At 40.8% G+C, this 21554-nt stretch overlaps 1 protein-coding gene across 44 annotated transcripts in view; it reads right to left on the reverse strand.

The window, feature by feature from the left end:
- NUMB (NUMB endocytic adaptor protein) overlaps nt 1–21554 on the reverse strand; it is a 177330-nt gene that overhangs the window by 11376 nt on the left and 144400 nt on the right. For all 44 annotated transcript variants that reach the window (XM_078335346.1, XM_078335355.1, XM_078335344.1 and 41 more), the window contains 3 exons: nt 14210–14284; nt 8828–8968; nt 263–467 (listed from right to left, as the gene is read on the reverse strand). In XM_078335346.1, the coding sequence (XP_078191472.1) occupies nt 263–467; nt 8828–8968; nt 14210–14284 (421 nt within the window). The remainder of the gene's footprint in view (nt 1–262; nt 468–8827; nt 8969–14209; nt 14285–21554) is intronic.

The raw sequence follows: 21554 nt of genomic DNA on the forward strand, positions 1-21554 counted from the left end.
GGTGTAAGATATGTCTCTGCAACTTCTTCAATTGCATTCTGATTCCTCAGATAGCTTACGATAACGGAGTAAACATTGTTGAAGCCATTAAACCAGCCACTCTACAGGAAGCAGTTTTTAAGATTTTCAGCTTTGTTATTAAGGTCTTATATAGCTAAGGGTTCTCTTTGATTATGAGAAAACTTATCCCTGATAGCTTCAAAATAATACCTTGTTGGGAAAAACTGCATTCCATAAATAGACACTGTAGAACAGATTGTACCTTTCTTGGCATCTTGCATTTGTTTCATGATCTCCTCTCTTTCTGCTTGTTCAGTGGCTGTTGTGACACGGAACGATCCTTCTCTTGTAAAAGTGGTCCGACTAGCATCAAAAGTAGCAGTCACTCCACATTCCTTCTCCCGCTTCTGCTTGCGCTCTAAACAGGCTGCAAAAGCACAGCCTACTGCATGGCTCAACCTTTCACCCTGTAGAGAGCAGAAGGTTTTACAATCTTTTTCAGAATTATAGTACTAACAATTACATACAAATAAGTCCCTTTTTTTTGAAACTGAGTCTTGTTCTGCTACCTAGGCTGGAGTACAGTGGTACTATCTATGCTCACTGCAACCTCTGCCTCTGGGCTCAAATGATTCTCGTACCTCAGCATCCTGAGTAGCTAGGACTACAGTCATGTACTGTCACACCTGGCTAATTTTTATATTCTTAGTAGACATAGGGTTTTGCCATATTGGCCAGGCTGGTCTCCAACTCCTGGCCTCAAGTGGTCTGCCCGTTTTAGCCTCCCAAAGTGCTAGGATTACAGGCATGAACCACCACACTCAGCCCAAATAAGTCTGTTATGAAGGCAAGATGTTGCAAATTTCAGCTTAAAATTTTAAAAATATATTAGTAAGCCAAATTAATTTAAATTAATACATTTTCTTAGGTACTGCTTATGATAGTTCAGTTCACTGTTCAAGCCTTGGGTAAAGTGATAACCTGTGCTTTTGCAAGCAGCCATGGAGAACTCCTTATTCAGGCTCTGTCATGTCAGCCCTGGCCAACAGCTTAGAAGACTCAATGCAAGGTTTCAAGCCTAGACATGCAAACTTCTAGTTGCCCTTTGGGGAAGTAGTGGGAATATTTACCAGCCATTTCTAAGAAACTACTGGAAAGGCAAGGCAAATTTCAAGAACTTAAATACACTGTTAATATGCCTAGGGAAAAAAAGGTACAAATTTAAAACTTCTGATAAACAAACACAATTCCAGTAATTAAAAAGGACTGAAGCAGGGCACAGTGGCTCACACCTGTAATCTCAGCACTTTGGGAGGCCAAGGAGTTTGAGACCAGTCTGGATAATGCAGTGAGACCCTGTCTCTACAAAAATATAAAAGAAAATTAGGCCAGGCACAGTGGCTCATTCCTGTAATCCCAGCACTTTGGGAGACCAAGATGGGCAGATCATGAGGTCAGGAGTTTGAGATCAGCCTGGCCAACAGGGTGAAACTCTGTCTCTACTAAAAATACAAAAACTAGCCGGGCATGGTGGCGGACACCTGTAATTCCAGCTACTTGGGGAGACTGAGACAGGAGAATCACTTGAACCCGGGAGGCAGAGGTTGCAGTGAGCTGAGATTAGGCCATTGCACTCCAGCCTGGGCAACAAGAGCAAAACTCTGTCTCAAAAGTAAAATAAAACAAAATAAAGTATGTCAGGTGTGGTGGTGGTGTGTGCCTGTGGTCCTACTTGGAGGTGGGAGGATTGCTTAAGCCTGGGAGGTCAAGGCTGCACTGAGCTGTAATTGTGCCATCCAAAAAACAACAAAACAAAACACCACAACTAACAATGAGACAAAAGCTTTGCTTTCTGTCTCCCCTTTCTGAATCCCCCCTCTAAGCAACCCTCCTCATTTATGGCCCTCAGTGGTTTTCGGTTTTCCCCCATACTTTTCCTGTCTTCCTCTAGCTCTCTCTAATTCCCAACTCTACCTCCCAGCCACACAAAGGCAAAAGTGAAAGCATGCTTTCATCCACACTCTCTACTTACAAAATAATTAAGCGGATAAAACTGATTTGTGTGTGGGAGGAATGGGAGACGTATATAAACAAAACACTGCTTTATAGATACATTGGATTACAGAGTCAATTTAATAAATTCAAAGGATTATTTTTAGCAGGGTTATCTGTATTTTAAACCATTCTGCTAATTGTGGAATTAAAAAGCTAGAAATGGTATAATAATTGTTGGCATTATTCACAGTGAGAAGAGATATTTGGGAACAGGAAGTCTTTTGTGGTGTTCTCAAAATCACACCACGTAGGCAGCTGCTTCTACACATGGTTCTGAACAAGTTGTTTCACTGGATTTTGCCTGACAGTATTAGTGATAGGACAAGTAATATTTAAAATGCTTATTATCCCTAAGATTTACTATGTTTGAGTACTTTATTAAAACTTTTTTTTTTTTTTTTTTAGGGAGGGAAGGAGGAAGGGAGGAAGGCAGGAAGGGATGAAGGAAGGAAGGGAGGAAGGGGGGGAGGGGGGAGGGAGGGAGGGAGGGAAGGGAAGGAAGGAATTCAAGCAATGAGAGAACATTGCCGACCTGGATCTAGAGGTTTACAAGTTGATTTCTTTTTTTGAGAGAAGGAAAGAAAAAAAAAAAATGAGTAAAGGAGAGAAAGAAAGAGGAAGAGAGAGAGGGAGGGGGAACAGAAATATTGCTTTATTCTGAAAAAACAATGGGTATTAATAATGGCCAATGTTTCATTTAAACCTATGAGTAGGTGTGATGTGGTATTGACAAGAATGTATATTTTATGTATTTGAAGTGGAGAGCTCTATAAATATTTATTAAGTTTACTTGTTCCGGATCTGAGTTCGAGTACTTGATATCCTTATTAATTTTCTGTCTCATTGAATCTAAGTCTCTATGTATCTGGGTGTTAGGATCGTTAGCTCTTGTTGTTGCATGGATCCTTTTACCACTATATCTTTGTTGCTTTAAAATCTATTTTATCCGCTACGAGAATTGCAACTCCTGCTTTTTATTTATTTATTTTTGCTCTCCATTTGGTTGGTAAATCTTTCTCCATTCCTTTGTTTTGAGTCTTTGTGTATCCTTGCATGTGAAACAGGTCTGGATGTAACATGCCGTTGGGTTTTGGCTGTGTCTTTTGATTGGGGGATTAGTCGATTTAAATTTAGGGTTATTGCCATTTGATGTTAACTGGCTGTTTGATCCATTCATTGATGAAAATTCTTCTTTAGTTGGTGCTCTTTACTTTTTGGTATATTTTTAGTAAGGCTAATACTGGTTGTTTCTTTCTATGTGTAATGCTTCTTTCAGAAGCTCTTGTAAAGCAGGCCTCGTGGTAATAAAATCTCTGAGTACTTGCTTGTTCATAAAAGATTTTATTTTTCCTTCAGTTGTGAAGCTTAGTTTGGCTGGATATGAAATTCTGGGCTGAAGGTTCTGTTCTTTGAGGATGTTGAATATTGGCCCCCACTCTCTTCTGGCTTGTAGAGTTTCTGCTGAGAGATCTGCTGTAAGTCTGACAGGCTTGCCTTTGTGGGTAACCTGACCTTTCTCTCTGGCTGCCCTTAGTATTTTTTCCTTCGTTTCAACCCTGGTGAATCTAACGATTATGTGCCTTGGGGTTGCTCTTCTTGAGGAATATCTTTGTGGTGTTCTCTGTATTACCTGGGGTTGAATATTGACCTGCTTTGCTAGTTCAGGAAAATTTTCCTGAATAATATCCTGAAGGGTATTTTCCAGCTTGGATTCATTCTCTCCGTCGCATTCAGGTACATCTATCAAACGTAAATTTGGTCTTTTCACATAGTCCCACATTTCTTGGAGACTTTGTTCATTCCTTTTTATCCTTTTATCTCTAATCTTGTCTTGTTTTCTTTCATTAAGTTGGACTTTGACCTCTGTTATCTTTTCTTCTGCTTGAACAATTCGAGTGTTTAAACCTGTGCATACTTCTCGGAGTTCCTGTATTGTATTCTTCAGTTCCATTAATTCACTTATATTCTTCTCTAAGTTGTCTATTCTCAATAGGATTTCATCAAACCTTTTTTCAAAGTTCCTAGTTTCTTTAGGTTGGGCTACAACATGTTCTTTTAACTCATAGAAGTTTCTTATTATCCATTCCTTGAAGTGTGATTCTGTCATTGGGATGCGCTCGTTCTCCATCAAGCCTTGTGCCATTGTTGATGTGGAACTGTGATTATCTTTAGAGGGAGAGGCGTTCTGATTTTGAGTATTCTCAGCCTTTTTACGCTGGTTTCTTCCCATCATTGTAAATTTATCCTCCTGTCGTCTTTGAAATTACCAACTTTCAGATTAGGTCTCTTGATTGGACGTCCAAGTTGTTAGTTCCCAGGGCCAGAACGGCGGCGTTAAGACTGATGGTGCTTTTCTGCCCAGGATTCTCCTGTCTGGCTTCCTTCTTGTGTCCGTAATGGGCGACTCTCCCTTCCCCAGGCTCCAAACCTCGGTCTGAAGGGGAACCAGTCTCGTTTACTCTGTGCTGAGAGCTGCCGCGCTGAGGTGCTGTCACAGCCGCTGCGCCAGTCTCAGGAGTCATGCTGGGGACCCGTGTGGGTCCTCCAAACCTCGGTCAGAAGGGGAGCCGGCCCTGTTTACTCTGCTCCGAGAGCTGCCGCGCTGAGGTGCCGGCAAAGCCGCTGCGCTGGCCACAAGAGTCGCGCTGGCGGCCCGTGTGGGCCCTCCAAGCCTCGGTCAGAAGGGGAGCCAGCCCTGTTTACTCTGCTCCGAGAGCTGCCACGCCGAGGTGCTGGCAAAACCACTGTGCCGGCCACAAGAGTCGCGCTGGCGACCCGTGTGGTTCCTCCACTGGGGATCTTCTGCTCCATGAGCGACCAGAATTTGTCTGATAGTGTGGCGTCCTCTAGTTCTCTGTGTTTTGACTGAGAGCTGCAATCCCGAGCTGTTATCGATCGGCCATCTTGGATCGTTCCCACTTAAAACTTTTAAACTTTTGGCTGGGTGCGGTGGCTCACGCCTATAATCCCAGCACTTTGGGAGGCTGAGGCGGGTGGATCACAAGATCAAGAGATCGAGACCATCCTGGTCAACATGGTGAAACTCTGTCTTTACTAAAAATACAAAAAAAAATTAGCTGGGCATGGCGGTGCATGCCTGGAATCCCAGCTACTCAGGAGGCTGAGGCAGAATTGCCTGAACCCAGGAGGCGGAAATTGCGGTGAGCCGAGATCGCACCATTGCATTCCAGCCTGGGTAACAAGAGCGAAACTCCGCCTCAAAAAAAGAAATCAAAAAACTTTTGACTACTTAAAGACTGAGAGATTTACTCTATGAATCCACATGAGTTTCCATCTAACTTCCTAGCAGAACGATATTAGGCCAGATGTTAAACATGAAACAGGAGTACTGAAAGATTCTTAGAATGTGTTTGCATCTGAACACAGCTCTACTATAACGACAGAGCTACAGGTCAAGGAAGCTTATTCTTTCTCCTAGGCCTAGGGCAGAAGTTGTTGAAAAGTGACCTCATCCCCAACCAACAGCATCATCTGGGAACTTGTATCTGCAAATTCTTAAGCCCCAACCCCAAACTCACTGAATGAAAAACGCTGGATGAAGGGCCCAGCAATCTATGTTTTAAAACAAATCTACCAGGTGATTTTGATACAGAACTAGGAGATTCAAACAGCCTGCCGGGCCATGATTTGAAAATAAAATGGTTTTTAAATTAGTATCTGGAAAGTGATAGCAAAATATGCCATTTGTGGGTTTGCTTAGGGTCTGAGAAACAGGAAAAAAAGCATAGTTTAATTACTTCAACAGATTTTCAAAGCACCTGTGCCAAACCAAGGAAGAACAGCTTAAGTAATATTAGTGAAAATTTTTGGAGCAGTTAATGTGGGCCAGACTCTATGTTAACTGTGCTAATAATCATTATCCAATGTAGTATTCACAACAGTTTTCTCAATTTATAGAACCGTATACCAAGACAGAGAATGTTTAGTAACTTGCCCCAAATCCCACAGCTAGTAAGAACTGGAATCAGGACTAAAACCCGTATCTGACTCAGAGCCTGAGCTCTTAGCATTTGTTTACACCAATGTTTCAGCTTTAAACAATTTTGGTCAATTTTTAGAGCATGGCCACTACTTAACTTCCAGATTAAACTTGTAGATTGACCTGCAGCCTTCACAAATGGCTATATTGCCTATTCTGTCTGAATACTTGTTGTACATACAGTTTGTGTATCTTTTTTCTGAAATGCTTGGGACCAGAAGTGTTTCTGATTTTAGATTTTTTCAGATTTGGGAATACTTGCATTATAAAGTTGACACACCAAATCCAAAAATCCAAAATCCAAAATGCTTCAATGAGTATTTCTGTTGAGTGTCATGTCAGTGCTCAAAAAGTTTAGAGTTTTGAAATTTCAGATTTTCAGATCTGAAATGCTCAATTTAGAGTAAAATCATTGTCATATAAAAGAGATTTGTCTTTCATATTAGAATTTGGATAATTTACATAGAGAATGAAAGTATTCTCTATTTTAAAACAAAACTTCTAACATACAACAATTTCTAGCATTGTTCATTCTACCATAACTTATTTCTATTTAGTTTTTTTTTGAGATGGAGTCTTGCTCCATTACCCAGGCTATGCAGTGATGTGATCTTGGCTCACTGTAACCTCTGCCTCCTGGGTTCAGGCAATTCTCATGCCTCAGCCTCCTGAATAGCTGGAATTACAGGTGCCTGCCATCACACCCAGGTACTTTCTGTATTTTTAGTAAAGACAGGGTTTTACTATGTTGTTAGGCTGGTCTTGAACTCCCAGCCTCAAGTGATCTACCCGTCTTGGCCTCCCAAAGTGCTGGGATTACAGGCGTGAGCCACTGTGCCTGGCCTATTTCTTTTCTTTTCTTTTTTTTTTGAGATGGAGTCTTATTCTGTCGTCCAGGCTGGAGTGCAGTAGCTCAGTCTTGGCTCACTGCAACCTCTGCCTCCCTGTTCAAGTGATTCTCCTGCATCAATTTCCCAAGTACCTAGGATTACAGGCATGTGCCACCACAACTGGCTAATTTTTTCATTTTTAGTAGAGACAGGGTTTCACCATGTTGGCCAGACTGGTCTTGAACTCTTGACCTCAGGTGATCCACCCACCTTGGCCTCCCAAAGTGCTGAGATTACAGGTGTGAGCCACCATGCCTGGCCAGTATTTCTGTTTGTTTGTTTGCTTGTTTGTTTTTGAGATAGAGTCTTGCTCTGTTGCCCAGGCTGGAGCCAGTGGCACGATCTCAGCTCACTGCAACCTCCACCTCCCAGGTTCAAACGATTCTCCTGCCTCAGACTTCTGAGTTGCTGGGAATATAGGCACATGACACTACACCCAGCTAATTTTTTTGTATTTTAGTAGAGATGAGATTTCAACATATTGGCTAGGCTGGTCTTGAACTCCTGATCTTGTGATCTGCCTGCCTCAGCCTCCCAAAGTGCTGGGATTACAGGCACGAGCCACAGTGCCTTGCCAGTATTTCTGTTTTTATAATAGTTGAAAGTATACTCCAACTCAGTTGTTTTTCTTTTTTTTTTGGAGACGGGGTCTCACTCTGTCACCCGGGCCGGAGTGTAACGGCACAATAACTTGCTGTAGCCTCCAACAGCTAGACTCAAGTGATCCATTCGCCTCAGCCTCCCAAGTAGCTAGGACTACATACATGTGCCACCACATCTAGCTATTTTTTTTCTTTAACTTTGTAAAGATGAGGTTTTGCCATGTAACCCAGGTTGGTTTCCAACTCGTGGTCTGAAGTGATCCTCCCACCTTGGCCAAAGTGCTGGGATTATTGGAGTGATCCATCAGGCCCAGCCAAGTTCCTTTATTTGTAGTTGTCTCTTTGCAAATACATTTTTTTTTTTAGACAGAGTCTTACTCTGTCGCCCAGGATGGAGTGCAGTGCAATCTTGGCTAACTGCAACCTCCGCCTCCCACATTCAAGCAATTCTTCTGCCTCAGCCTCCCGAGTAGATGGGACTATAGGCACAGATCATTGTTTGTATTTTTAGTAGAGACAGGGTTTCACCATATTGGCCAGGCTGGTTGGCCTCAAACTCCTGACCTCATGATCCACCCGCCTGGGCCTCCCAAAGTGCTTGGATTACAGGCTTTTGAACCACCATGCCCAGCCCACAAATACATTTAAGAACCCTGAAAATACTTCCAATAATTAAAAGTTTCAAATAAAGTTTAGCAACCACTATCACCAGACCATTTTTACCTTCTTTTTTTTTGAGACGGAGTTTTGCTCTTGTTACGCAGACTGGAGTGCAATGGCGCGATCTCAGCTCACCGCAACCTCTGCCTCCTGGGTTCAGGCAATTCTCCTGCCTCAGCCTCCTGAGTAGCTGGGATTATAGGCACGCACCACCATGCCCAGCTAATTTTTTTTGTATCTTTAGTAGAGATGGGGTTTCACCATTTTGACCAGGATGGTCTCGATCTCTTGACCTCGTGATTCACCCACCTCAGCCTCCCAAAGTGCTAGGATTACAGGCTTGAGCCACCACGCCCGGCCTCATTTTTACCGTCTTTTAATGATCTTGGATCTTGGCCAATCATTTTGTTCTGTGAGTTGCAACTCACAGGGTTACACCAAGAGTGTGAACTATTTGAATAAGAGGAGCCAAATATAGGCTAGTTTAGGTACTTCCAAGAACAGCTGTAGCAGCATGTGCTTGTTAAAAATGTAGTGGAAACCTCCTGGCTGAGCAAACCCAGAGAGAGCCAGGCTAACTGAGAATACTCATGATGAAATACATTATTTGTTGGACTCACTGTGTCCTTGACAGCCATGAAGCAGTGACAGATCCAGCGACGAGTGGTGCCATCACGACATATGTAAGAAAAGGCTCTATCAAAGTTCCTATCTGGGGCACAGAAAGAAACTTTCTCTATCGTCTGGTCAACTATGAGGTCCTAGAAAATAGAACACACAAAGAGAAGACTTATGAGGTTATTCAAGCTTCTCAGAACACAGGATGTTCATTTCATGATGCAGAATCCATACATCTGATACAACTAGGCTACAGAATAGCTAGATCTGTGTCCAGAGGTTTAAATACTAAGAATTGGACTTAGCAGACATCCTAAGAGGCACTTTGCCCAGGTATCTCCCTCATCTACATGTTCTAAAGCATATGCTTGTTGATTCTAGTTTTATATCTCTTTCATGGTAGATTCCACTTTTGACAATATATATAAATCAGTATCTTTAATCCTTTTGGTGTATTTCCAAATATAAGCAAATACATATAATAGTCACATTTATGCTACCTTCGTTTCACAATTAACACTATACACACATATACACACAGTTCTGCACCTTGCTTTTTTTCATTATATATACCCCATCCAGTGAATTTACTTCAGATACTATTTGAGATGTGGAATTTCCATTTGTTTCTTTTTCTTTTCTATCCGCCCCCCCCGCCCCCCCCCCTTTTTTTTTTTGAGATAGAGTCTTTCTCTGTCGCCCAGGCTGGAGAGCACTGGTGTGATTTTGGCTCATTGCAACCTCCGCCCCTGGGTTCAAGCAATTCTCCTGCCTCAGCCTCCTGAGTAGCTGGGACTACAGATGCAGGCCACCATACCTGGCTAATTTTTGTTTTTTTTAATAGAGATGGGGTTTCACTGTGTTAGCCAGGATGGTCTCAATCTCTTGACCTCGTGATCTGTCCGCCTCAGCCTCCCAAAGTGCTGGGATTACAGCTATGACCCACCGAGCCTGGCCATTTGTTTCTTTTTCATAGTTTCTGTTCTCTGCCAAGATTTCTATCTCTTCATTCAATATGAACATATTTCCTTTTTGTCACTGAGTATGGTTATAATGACTGCTATACACTATTTTCATTTCTGTTAAGGTAGTACCCTACTCCAATGTATCATTTTCTGTACTAGTTGTGGTGATGCTATAAACACAAAACAATATAATAACTCAAATACAAATGATGTTTATTTCTTGGTCAAATAATGAAGGTAGGTATTTAAAATCCTTGTCTGCTAATTCCAACATCTAAGTCATGTTGAAGTTGGGTCTTGATTGATTGCTATTTTGATGAGAATAAGTTAGACTTGTCTGTTTTGTTGTATGCTGAGTAGTTTGCATTATAGACATTGTGAATGTTGTATGTGGAGAGTCTGGATCCCATTACATTCCTTGGAAGTGTTATGTTTCTGGTTTTATCAGGTAGCTAATTTGATTATACTCAAATAGAAAACTCTATCTTTTGGATAGCCTCTCAAACATCAGGGTGTTTTTGTTCTTTTTTTGAGACTTTCTTGCTCCGTCATCCAGGTGGGAGTGCAGTGGTACAATCACTGTTCACTGTAACCTCATCTCCTGGGCTCAAGCGATCCTCCCACCTCAGCCTCCCAAGTAGCTAGGACTACAGGTGCATGTCGCCATACCTAATCAAATATCAGTATCCTTACCTGGGCTATTTGGAGTCTGCCTTGCATCTGTATGGCTAAAGTGTCAGAGATTTGGACAGAATTTATGAATAGAATTTAGGACTACTCCTTTTTGGCTCACTTATTTTCAGGATTCTCTTTTTACTTTCTTTTTTTTGAGACAGAGTCTTGCTCTGTCACTCAGGCTGCTGGAGTACAATGGCTCAATCTCAGCTTACTGCAACCTCTGCCTCTCAGATTTAAGCATTTCTCGTGCCTCAGCATCCTGAGTACCTGGGACCACAGGCATGCACTACCTCGCCCAGCTAATTTTTTGTATTTTTAGTAGAGATGGGGTTTCACCATGTTGGCCAGGCTGGTCTTGAACTCTTGGCCTCAAGTGATCCACCCACCTCAGCCCCCCGAAGTTCTGGGACCTCAAGCATGAGCCACCACGCCCGGCCTTTCTTTTTACCTTCTATTAGCTATTATTGCCTCAAATTATTTTGCACTTTGGGAGGACGAGGCAGGTGGATCACTTGAGGTCACGAGTTCGAGACCAGCCTGGCCAAAATGGTGAAACTCTCTCTCTAATAATAATACAAAAATTCACCATGTGTGGTGGCAGGTGCCTATAATCCCAGCTACTCTGGAGGCTGAGACAGAAGAATCACTTGAACCCGGGAGGCAGAGGTTGCAGTGAACTGAGATCACACCATTGCATTCTAGCCTAGGTGACAGCCAGACTCTGTCTATAAAAAAAATATTCTGTCTTCTGGTTTTTAAGACCAGAAAGACTAAATGTTTCCCACTGAAGTTTGAGCTACCCTATATGGTAGAGACTAGGGCCTTTCCTAGTCTAGAAGTTGTGAAATGGGAAATCAATCAATATAATTTCCTTCTTCTAAGTGTCAGCTTCTCTCTAGAATCTACCAGCTTTGGGTTAGTTTCTAGTACCTTCGAATAATTGGGTTATTTTGTTTAGAATTTATAGTTGTTTGCTAGAGGGTCAGTCCAACAGAAGCTCTATTTAGTTATTGCTGTAAGTGAAACACACTGAAGATTCATTTTGAAACCTGTTATTAATTTTTTTCTTTGTAACATAAATTTCATTTCCATTCATATTTCCATCTACCAATTCAATTACATGTCCATTGAAATTCATTTATCCCTTTTTCTATGGAACTATATAATCGTTAATATACCCAATTAGGAACACTAGGCCAAGTGCAGTGGCTCACACCTATAATCCCAGCACTTTGGGAGGCTGAGGTGGGAGGAGTGCTTGAGCCCAGGGGTTCAAGACGAGCCTGGGCAACATAGGGAGACCCCATCTCTAAAAAAAAAAGAAAAGAAAAAAGAAAAGAAAAATTAGCTGGGCCATGGTGGTATGTGCCTGCAGTCCCAGCTACTTGGGAGGCTGAGTCTCAGGATCCCTTGAGCCTAGGAGACTGAGGCTGCAGTGATCTACGATTGTGCCACTGTATTCTAGCCTCGGTGACAGTGTAAGACACGACACTGTCTAAAAAAAAAAAAAAAAAAAAAAAAAAAGATAGGAATGCTACCAAAATCAAGATAGGCATGAGTTGGGAGATGGGAGATGAAGGCAATCTGACAGAGCTTCTTGCTCAAAGGTTAAGGGCTTCAGATTTCAGCTTCTGTTCTACAAAAATTTGTGCATATCATGGCATGGTGTTATCACAAACACTGATCCCAACATTGTATTAGTTCCTGCTTATACCGAAATACAAGGTGGGAAGATGAGCCCAATGGTGACAAGGCACCAATTACTACTACACAGTGTGGGAAAAAAACTGAACTAATGAATGCCAGTGGTGTAAGCAGCCACAGGGGGCAATCAATATCACTTTCCAACTTGTATAAAACAATTAAATGCATAGCGTTCAAGTATAATAAATTTCATCCAAACTAATGAAAACTATACAAGTTCCTAAAAATAAGATAATTAAAGTGATCACTGTTTCCAACAGTAATGTATTAAAATTTTAGATTATTGCTTCTCTTGAACTTAAAAGAATGCACTGTAAGGTCAAATAACTAAAATGCAGCTCTATTAAATCACTTGAAATTTACCAGGCAAGTTGCCTATCGAAACTGCTTTTTACCTGCCAGACTTTCTCCCCTTTCAGTGGCATCTGCCTTTAAGAAAAATTATCTTCTTGTTACATATTTTTCCTGACTTTAGGTCTTCTAGAAAATTTTAATTAATAATTAAATGTACATATAACACCTTATGCTTTCCAGGGATAGAGCTGTGTCTCCATTCTTGTTTAGGATCACTGTCTCTCAAATGCAAAATGCTACCTATGATTTGAGATATTATTTGGATTCTAAGTAAATGTTAACCAAAGAGCTAGTTACTAGTCCTTAAGATGTCACTTAAATTGAGTTTTAAGTCAAAAGCCAGGTTACTTAGTTCAAATATCAATTTTTAAAAATACTGTTTTCTTCAGAGGAAGAAGAAATTTTAAATGTGGAGTCCATCTTTTAAAAAATTTAAAAATATAGTAAAAGCATAGTCTATCATCTTTTATATCAAGTGTGTGCAGTTGAAACTTTAAAAAAAATATCTAAGAACAAAAGTAGGCTGGGAGCAGTGGCTTGTGCCTATAATCACAGCACACTGGGAGGCCAAGATGAATGGATCATTTGAGGTCAAAAGTTCAAGATCAGCCCGACCAACATGGTGTAAACTTGTCTGTACTAAAAATACAAAAATTATTGGGGCATGGTTGCACATGCTTGTAATCCCAGCTACTTGCTACTGCACTCCAGCCTGGGCAACAAAAGCATAACTCTATCTCAAAAACAAAAAACAAAAATAAAACCCAGATCTTAACATTAAATGCTAATGCTTAGTACTTTAGACATGCTATGTCATGTAGAACAAAATGTTGAAAGAATACTATTTTTCATAAAGTAAATGAGTAACTAAAGTGGTTTCCTGAACATTAAACAGTCTCTCAGGAGACTGTACTTTGGACTAAGTGGAAGAATAAAGAGTGACATCAACAGCTTAAGGGTATTATATTGGATCATTGGAGATTTTTAAAAGCATTAAGAGCAGTTGCTGGGCATGGTGGCTCATGCCTGTAATCCCAGCACTTTGGGAGGCCAAGGCAGGTGGATCACCTGAGGTCAGGAGTTCAAGACCAGCTTGGCCAACCTGGTAAAATCCCATCTCTACTAAAAATACAAAAATTAGCTGGGCGTGGTGGTAGGTGCCTGTAATCCCAGTTACTTGAGAGGCTGAGGCAGGAGAATCACTTAAACCTGGGAGGCAGAGGTTGCAGTGGATTAAGATTGCACCATTGTATTCCTGCCTGGGTGACAGAATAAGACTCCGACTCAAAAAACAAAACAAAACAAATTATGAGCAGTCCTATTTAAGCTTATAAGAATCTTACCATTAGGCCAGATGCCGTGGCTCAATCCTGTAATCCCAGCACTTTGGGAGGCTGAGGTGAGCGGATCACCTGAGGTCAGGAGTTTGAGACCAGCCTGGCCAACATAGTGAAACCCTGTCTCTACTAATAATGCAAAAATTAACCAGGCAAGGTGGCATACACTGTAATCCCAGCTACTCCAAAGGATGAGGCAGGAGAATTGCTTGAACCCAGGAGGCAGAGGTTGCAGTGAGCCAAGATCATGCCATTGCACTCCAGCCGGTGAAACAAGAGTAAAACTCCATCTCCAGAAAAAATAAACAAATAAAATTAAAAAAAATAAATAAAAAAAGAATCTTACCTTAGTTTTTTCATCCACAACTCTGAGTCCATCTGCTGAGACCCATAGAACCGCTTTAACTGCTTTCTTTCCAGTCTTTTAAGAGAAACCAAAAGGGGGAGGGGGAGATACACATATATACTATTAAAAAAAAAGGTCATCATCCACAGAAAACACTGATTTCTGCCTTCCAAAAGTCACAAGTACAGATGGAGTCCAAGTTCAGGAGTGGTGCCCAAAGCCAGAGACTCAAACCAAACTGCAGAAACATTCAGGAAAAAACGAGCCAAAGCCATTATTTTAGAAACACAATGCAAAACATAAGATAAAATTAAGTAAAAGGGAAGTAACGGATGGAATAAAAACCAAGATATCACATTCCATAAAGGGCAAAGAATTCATAACTATATTCTTTACCCATTTAAAAAATCAACCAAGAAAACCAAGAGTCAGATAAATATTAAATACATAAGGAGTTACACCACAAGTAGCGTCTATAAGTGTATTTAGAGCAGGAAGTAACATGTCTAAATTGAGATGCTGACCATTCTACCATCCTATGACCCCAATGTGTTATAGCAGGACCCTTGGTCACCTAAAATTTTCTTGTTAAAAACACAATAGGTCTTCATTATTCTATCAACAATCTTTAAAAGCCATTATTTGTCCTCTCAGGGTTAACACAGATATTTTTCCTTACAATGTTTTTTCTTGAGGTGGAGTCTCACTCTATCCCCCAGACTGGAGTGCAGTGGTGCAATCTTGGCTTACTGCAACCTCTGCCTCCCAGGTTCAAGGATTCTCCTGCCTCAGCCTCCCAAGTAGCTGGGATTACAGGTGACTGCCACCATGCTCAGCTAATTTTTAGTAGAGATGGAGTTTCACCATATTACATGGCCAGGCTGGTCTGGAACTCCTGACTTCATGTGACCCACATGCCTCAGCTTCCCAAAGTGCTGGGATTACAGGTGTGAGCCACTGTGCCCAGCGTCTAATAATTTTAGAGATGAGGTCTCACTATGTTGCCCAGGCTGGAGTGCAGTGGCTATTCACAGGTACAATCATAGAGCATTACAGCCTTGAGCTCCTGTGCTCAAGTGATCCCCCTGTCCCAGCCTCATGTGTAGCTGGGACTACAAGTATGCACCACTGCACCCAGCCTTGGCTTGTTTTTCAATTTGACATTAAATGCATGGAGACATTTTGGGGACACAGGAAGATTTTAAAACTACTGAAAAAATAATTTTCTTTTTACTGGCTCAGAAAAAACTTTTTGGCACATGAGAATCACATGAGAAACAAGCTGATGCATAATTCCTCTTGTGATGAAATTTAATAGTAATTTAACTGTGTCTTTCTTTTTATAAATGCCTCAAGGATACAGCATAATAAAACAAAAGCAATATGAAGGCTGAGAATAGGTATCAGATTATCATAAAAACTATAGATCAAAAGGAATCTGGTTCAAAGGTTGGAGCAGCAGCCTCTAGAAGGGACAAGGAAGACTATCAGAACTGTCTATCATTCTCCTCTATATGTAGTCCAGGCCCAGGAAAACTTGATATGGAGGCATGCCCTTACTTAAATAACTTGTGATCCACTCGGCCTCATCATCTCTACCACCACCATACATTTGATGAGTGCCTATAATATGTCAGCCAGTGGAAATACTTGGAAGACTACTGAAAGGAGACAATCAAACAAAAAATAAAGAATACAGTAGGTAAGTGAATATGGTATAGAATATAGTAGAGCTGAGAACAAGGTATATTGATGCCAGAAAAGAGGTATAATCAAATCTCTTCATGGAACTGGGGAAGGTTATACAAAGAAGACTGAACTGGGTGCTGAAGTACTTTTTCTTGATGCTCTAGGTAGGGGTAGGGAGGCAGGGAAGTAACAGAGGTAGTGGACATGCCAGGCAGAAGAAACAGTAGAACAGGACATGAAAGCAAACAACATGGCATGTCTGGGGCTCTGTAAATATTTCAGTATGTCCTGACAAGTAGACTTGGCAATGGGGGAGGCACAATGGGAGACAGAATAGGAAAGGCCTAATCACAGAAGGCCTTCTATGTCTGATGAGGAATTTCATCTTGATTCTATGGGCAATTAGAAGCTAATCTGTAAATATTAACATTTACAATAAATTGAATTTAGGTAAAGGAAATTAGCCTTGGTAATATGGGTAGGCTTCATCCAATCAGTTGAAGGCCTCAAGAGCAAAAACTGGTTTCCTGAAGAAACCCTGCCCGAGCTTCCAGCCTGTTGGCCTGCTTTACAGATATCAGACTTGCCAGCCAGCCGGGCAGCCCCCACAATCACATAAGTAAATTCTTATACACACACACACACACACACACACACACACACCTCCTAGTGGTTGTTTCTTTGGAGGATCCTGATACATAAGTGGAAGTTAGACTAGAATGAGATAAAAAGTAAATGAAAGGCAAGAAGAGTCTACAAGTATTAAATATTTCTTTAAAAAGCTTTTCTATAAAAAGGAGAGCTGTAGGGCAATAAGACATAGGCAGAGCATCAAGGGAAGTCTACAATAATTGTGATAAATGAGCATGTTATAGTAGAAATAGAAGGGGCTTTGGATTGAAACAAATATGAGACTGAATTCAGTGCTACTATTCATAAGCTAAGAAAGTTATGTAGCCCACTGAGCTTCCATCTCTTCATCTGTAAAATATTTGTAGTTTGTTAAAAGGATTAGAGATTACATACAGTACCTGGAATTTAAATAGGGTAATAATTAGCAGCCATTTATCATCATTATATTATTACTAATAAACTTTTAAAAACCTCTCCCAATAGTAAAACAGAATTCTTGAAAGATTGATATACATTTTCAACAACAACAAAAAATTCTCTTCATGTGCTAAATGGGAAAAGCCAGTGGAACAATGGAAAGTTATGGCCCAAGAAAAAGAGTAATTTAGAGGACAAAGTCCAACAAAAGGCAGGGTGAGATGGGGCTAGAATACAAGTTTTAGGAAGAGAGATGTCCTTTCCTATGAAAGGGAGTGACAAAGTGGGGCTGAGTATAGATGAAGACAGATTTGTAAAGGAGGGAGTAGCAAGTGGAGGAAATTCACTCTGGAGAGCCACAAATTCATCTGTGAATTTAGGGTTTTACTTTACCTGCTTTACTTTGCTGGGGAGAGGAAAGATGACAGGCAGAGTAAAACAGTAAGGATTCAGAACAGCAGTGTGGGGGCAGTCCAGTATCCTAACTTGAAATCAAGCTGTTGTCTGGACTTGAATTCTGGTTCTGCAACTTACTCCTAGTATGACCAAAGGCAGGTTAATTTCACTTCTCTATGCTTCACTTTCTACACCTGTATAATAATGTTAATAATCTCATATACTTCAAAGGATTACTGTGAGGATTAAACGATGTATATAAAAGGTCTAGAACAAGGATGGTCATATAATTTACTCTACAAACTGGGAACCTTTGAAAGTGAAAGGGATCAGGCCACAGTTAACTAATCAAAGAACTGAAAAGAGATAACCTATACCAAATATGAAATGTAGAATTTACATACAGGCTGGGGGCAGTGACTCAGCCTCCCAGCACTTTGGGAGGCTGAGGTGGGGGGGATCATCTGAGGTCAGGAGTTCAAGACCAACCTCACCAACATGGCGAAACCCTATCTCTACTAAAAACACAAGAATTAGCCAGGTGTGATGGTGAGCACCTGTAATCCCAGCTACTTGGGAGGCTGAGGCAGGAGAATTGCTTGAACCCAGGAGGTGGAGGTTGTAGTGAGAATATGTTATGTATCTATTACAAATAACTACATCAGGAAACTTGTACCAGAAGAGAAATGCACAGATAATCTTAACATGAAGAAAACTAGTTAAGGAACACGGAATGGCACAGAAACAGTAACAAGCTGAGCACACTATAAGATGACTTTTTCCTAAATATAAAAGCTACCCACAGTAAAAGGCAAATGAAATAACCAGTTGCTATCTGCCTGTCTCCAGAGTTTTGTTTGTTTGTTTGTTTTCTGTTTCTTTAAGTAGAAGCCACTGTTTCTTTCTTTTATTTTTGTTACAGACAAGGTCTTACTCTGTCACCCAGGCTGGAGCGCAGTGGTGTGATCATAGTTCACTGCAGCCTCAAACTCCTGGGCTCAAGCGATCCACCCACCACAGCCTCCTGAGTAGCTGGGAGACCACAAGCAAATACCACCACACCTGGCTACTTTTTAATTTTTATAGAGATGGGGTCTTGGTATGTTTCCCAGGCTGGTCTTGAAATCCTGGCTTCAAGTGATCCTTCCACCTCAGCCTCCCAAAGTAGTAGGATTACAGATGTGAGCCACTATGCCCAGTTGAAACCCCTTTTTAAATATAAATTGAGGCTCACGCCTATAATCCCAGCACTGGGAGGTGGACAGATCACGAGGTCAGGAGTTTGAGACCAGCCTGACCAAGATGGTGAAACCCCGTCTCTACTAAAAACACAAAAAGATTAGCTGGGCATGGCAGCACGTGCCTGTAGTCCCAGCAACTTGGGAGGCTGAGGCAGAAGAATCACCTGAACCCAGGAGGCAGAGGTTGCAGTGAGCTGAGATCATGCCACTGCACTCCAGCCTGGGCAACAGAGTGAGACTCTGTCTCAAAAAAATAATAATTTGAAAAATAAAATAAAAATAAAATTAATTAAATAAATTGAAAAAGGATGATGATGACAAGTTGGTGATATAGATGGTAGGTAGAAAGATTCTTACATTGCTCTTTTATTTCTTATTTATTTATTTATTATTATTATTTTTTTTTATAGACGGGGTTTCACCATGTTGGTCGGGCTGGTCGTGAACTCCCGACCTCAGGTGATCCGCCCACCTTGGCCTCCAAAGTGCTTGGATTACAGGCATGAGCCACCACGCCCAGCCTGCTCTTTTATTTCATCAGTATAACTGATGTTATCCTTGGGAGAGACAAGCTGGAGTTGGAGGAATGAGTTTTGTTTTGTTTTTTGAAACAGTCTTGCTCTGTTGCCCATGCTTCAAGTGCAGTGGTGCAATCCAGGCTCACTGCAACCTCCACCTCCGAGGTTCAAGTGATTCTCCTGCCTCAGCCTCCCGAATAGCTGGGATTACAGGCACCTGCCACCACACCCCACTACGGCTAATTTTTGTATTTTTAATACAATGAGGTTTCACCATCTTGGCCAGGCTAGTCTTGAACTCCTGACCTCAGGTGATCCACCTGCCTCAGTCTCCCAAAGTGCTGGGATTACAGGTGTAAGCCACTGCACCCAGCCGGAATGAGTTTTTAAACTGTTTAAATCAGGAATTAGCACACTTTTTTTGTGAAGGGCCAGATAACAAAATATTTTAGGTTTTGCAGGACATATGATCTCTATTGTAACTATTCAACTCTATCATTGCACAAAGGCAGCCATAATAATATGTACACAAATGAGCCTGACTTTGTTCCAATAACATGTTATTTATAAAAACAAATACAGTAGTGGGCCATAGTTTTCGATATCTGATATAATCTCTAGAAAGTAATTAATTGAATTACTTCACTATAATGAAAGTAATTCATTATACTGAAATATTATACCTGTTGGAATTATGTCCCTGAATTTTCTTTTTCTTTTTTTTTACTGACACATGTATTTATATCCTACCTGTTATTTTAAGGTGCTGTCCAACTCTACAATTCCATAATTCCCAAGATCACCAATGAGATAACAGCATGCCATTAATTAATATAAATAAAAAAGACACTTGGAGGCAAGACGGCTGGGCATATGCTAGGTAAGAGCAAAAGGGTTAAACAGATGTTCTAATGTAAGCTGAAGCAAAGAAATGCTATAAAGACACATGGACACACAATTTGGCATAGTTTTGAAATGTTAAGAAGTAAACAGCAGCAAACAGATCAATTAGGGCAGAGCAAGTCACTCTCAGCCCAACTGTGATTTGCAATTCTATTGTGCAAAGTTCCTTGAGTTACAAACGAAAGAGATCTTCAAAAGTATCCAATGTGTAAAGAATCACTGATCAGTCTTTCTGTGAAAGACTACACAGAAGCAGGCATCAGAGTAACGGTGATATATAAACCAGGGAACAATGACACACTGTGTATAAACTTGTAATGTACTTGTAATAAACAAACAAAAGACTTTTTTTCAGAGGAAACCCAGCTTCATTGTTTTTTAATCAGAAGAGAAAAGCCTTGAAGTCTATAATGTGATATTTGAATTTCTGAACAGAATGGTGTAATAAATACATTTTGCCTTATAATTCCAAAATCCAGTGAATATTCCCCAAAGAACAAAGCAGTGAAAAGACAGAAACACAAGTTTCTTCAGAATTTGAGAGTGTACTGTACTCATGAAGAGTACACTTTTAGTCTCGGACACTAAGGTTGACTATTCCTGTACTTTCTTAAATGAGGGGCACTTAAAGGCTTTTAGGAAAAAATAAGGACAGAGTATGTCATGAACTACACAGTAAAGGAGAGATTTTTGGGAGGCAATTTAGCTCTTCTGGTTTGCCAAATCACTTCAACGGGGGGAGGGGAGACCTAGGGATTATTCCAATATTAAGTTCATATTTGAAAGGTGACATAGTAGTTGGAAATTCTAGAGGCATCTAACATTCAACCTGTCCAACACCAAATTTATCCCTTCTCAAAATGAGTGATTACACCATTCCCTTGGTCATCCATGAATGAAATCTGGGTCTCATCTTCTGTTTCCTTCTCAACACCCCTAGGTTGAATGAATGAATGAATGAATGAATGAATGAATGAATGTGTGTGGAACATGTTTTCTCTCATTCCAATGTCCCTGATGGTGCTGTTCCTTCTGTCTGAAATCTCTTTCTCTTCTAACTTAGTTTAACTGGAACTCACAATTTTTAGGCTCAGCCTCAGGTGTCATCTCCTCCTAGAAGCCTTCATTACAGTCTTTCACATTCACTCTTCCTCTTTGCTCCAGAAGCACCTGTTATTATTAAACAATTTGGTAACCATCTCTTCACCTGATTCCTCCCATGACAGGGTGAACTTGAAGAGCAGTATATTTCTTACTCACTCCTTCATTAATTAATGAATTTAAATATTTTGGAGCAACTACTATGGACCACAAATCATTCTTGGTACTGAAGATTCAGCAGTGTACAAAACAGGTGAAGATCACTGTCCTTACAGAGCTTACATTTCAGTGAGGGAGAGATAAATAAGTAGAATGTTTGGTATGACATACAGTGATAAGCCCTATCAAAGAAAAATAAAGCTAGGAAGGAATTAGGGAGTGTGTACATCTGGGGGAAGAGTGGTGTTTGAATTTTTAAAAAGAGTTGTCAGTAAATGCCTCACTGAG

This window comes from Callithrix jacchus, chromosome 8 (assembly GCF_049354715.1).
Source record: "Callithrix jacchus isolate 240 chromosome 8, calJac240_pri, whole genome shotgun sequence".
Taxonomy (NCBI): domain Eukaryota; kingdom Metazoa; phylum Chordata; class Mammalia; order Primates; family Cebidae; genus Callithrix; species Callithrix jacchus.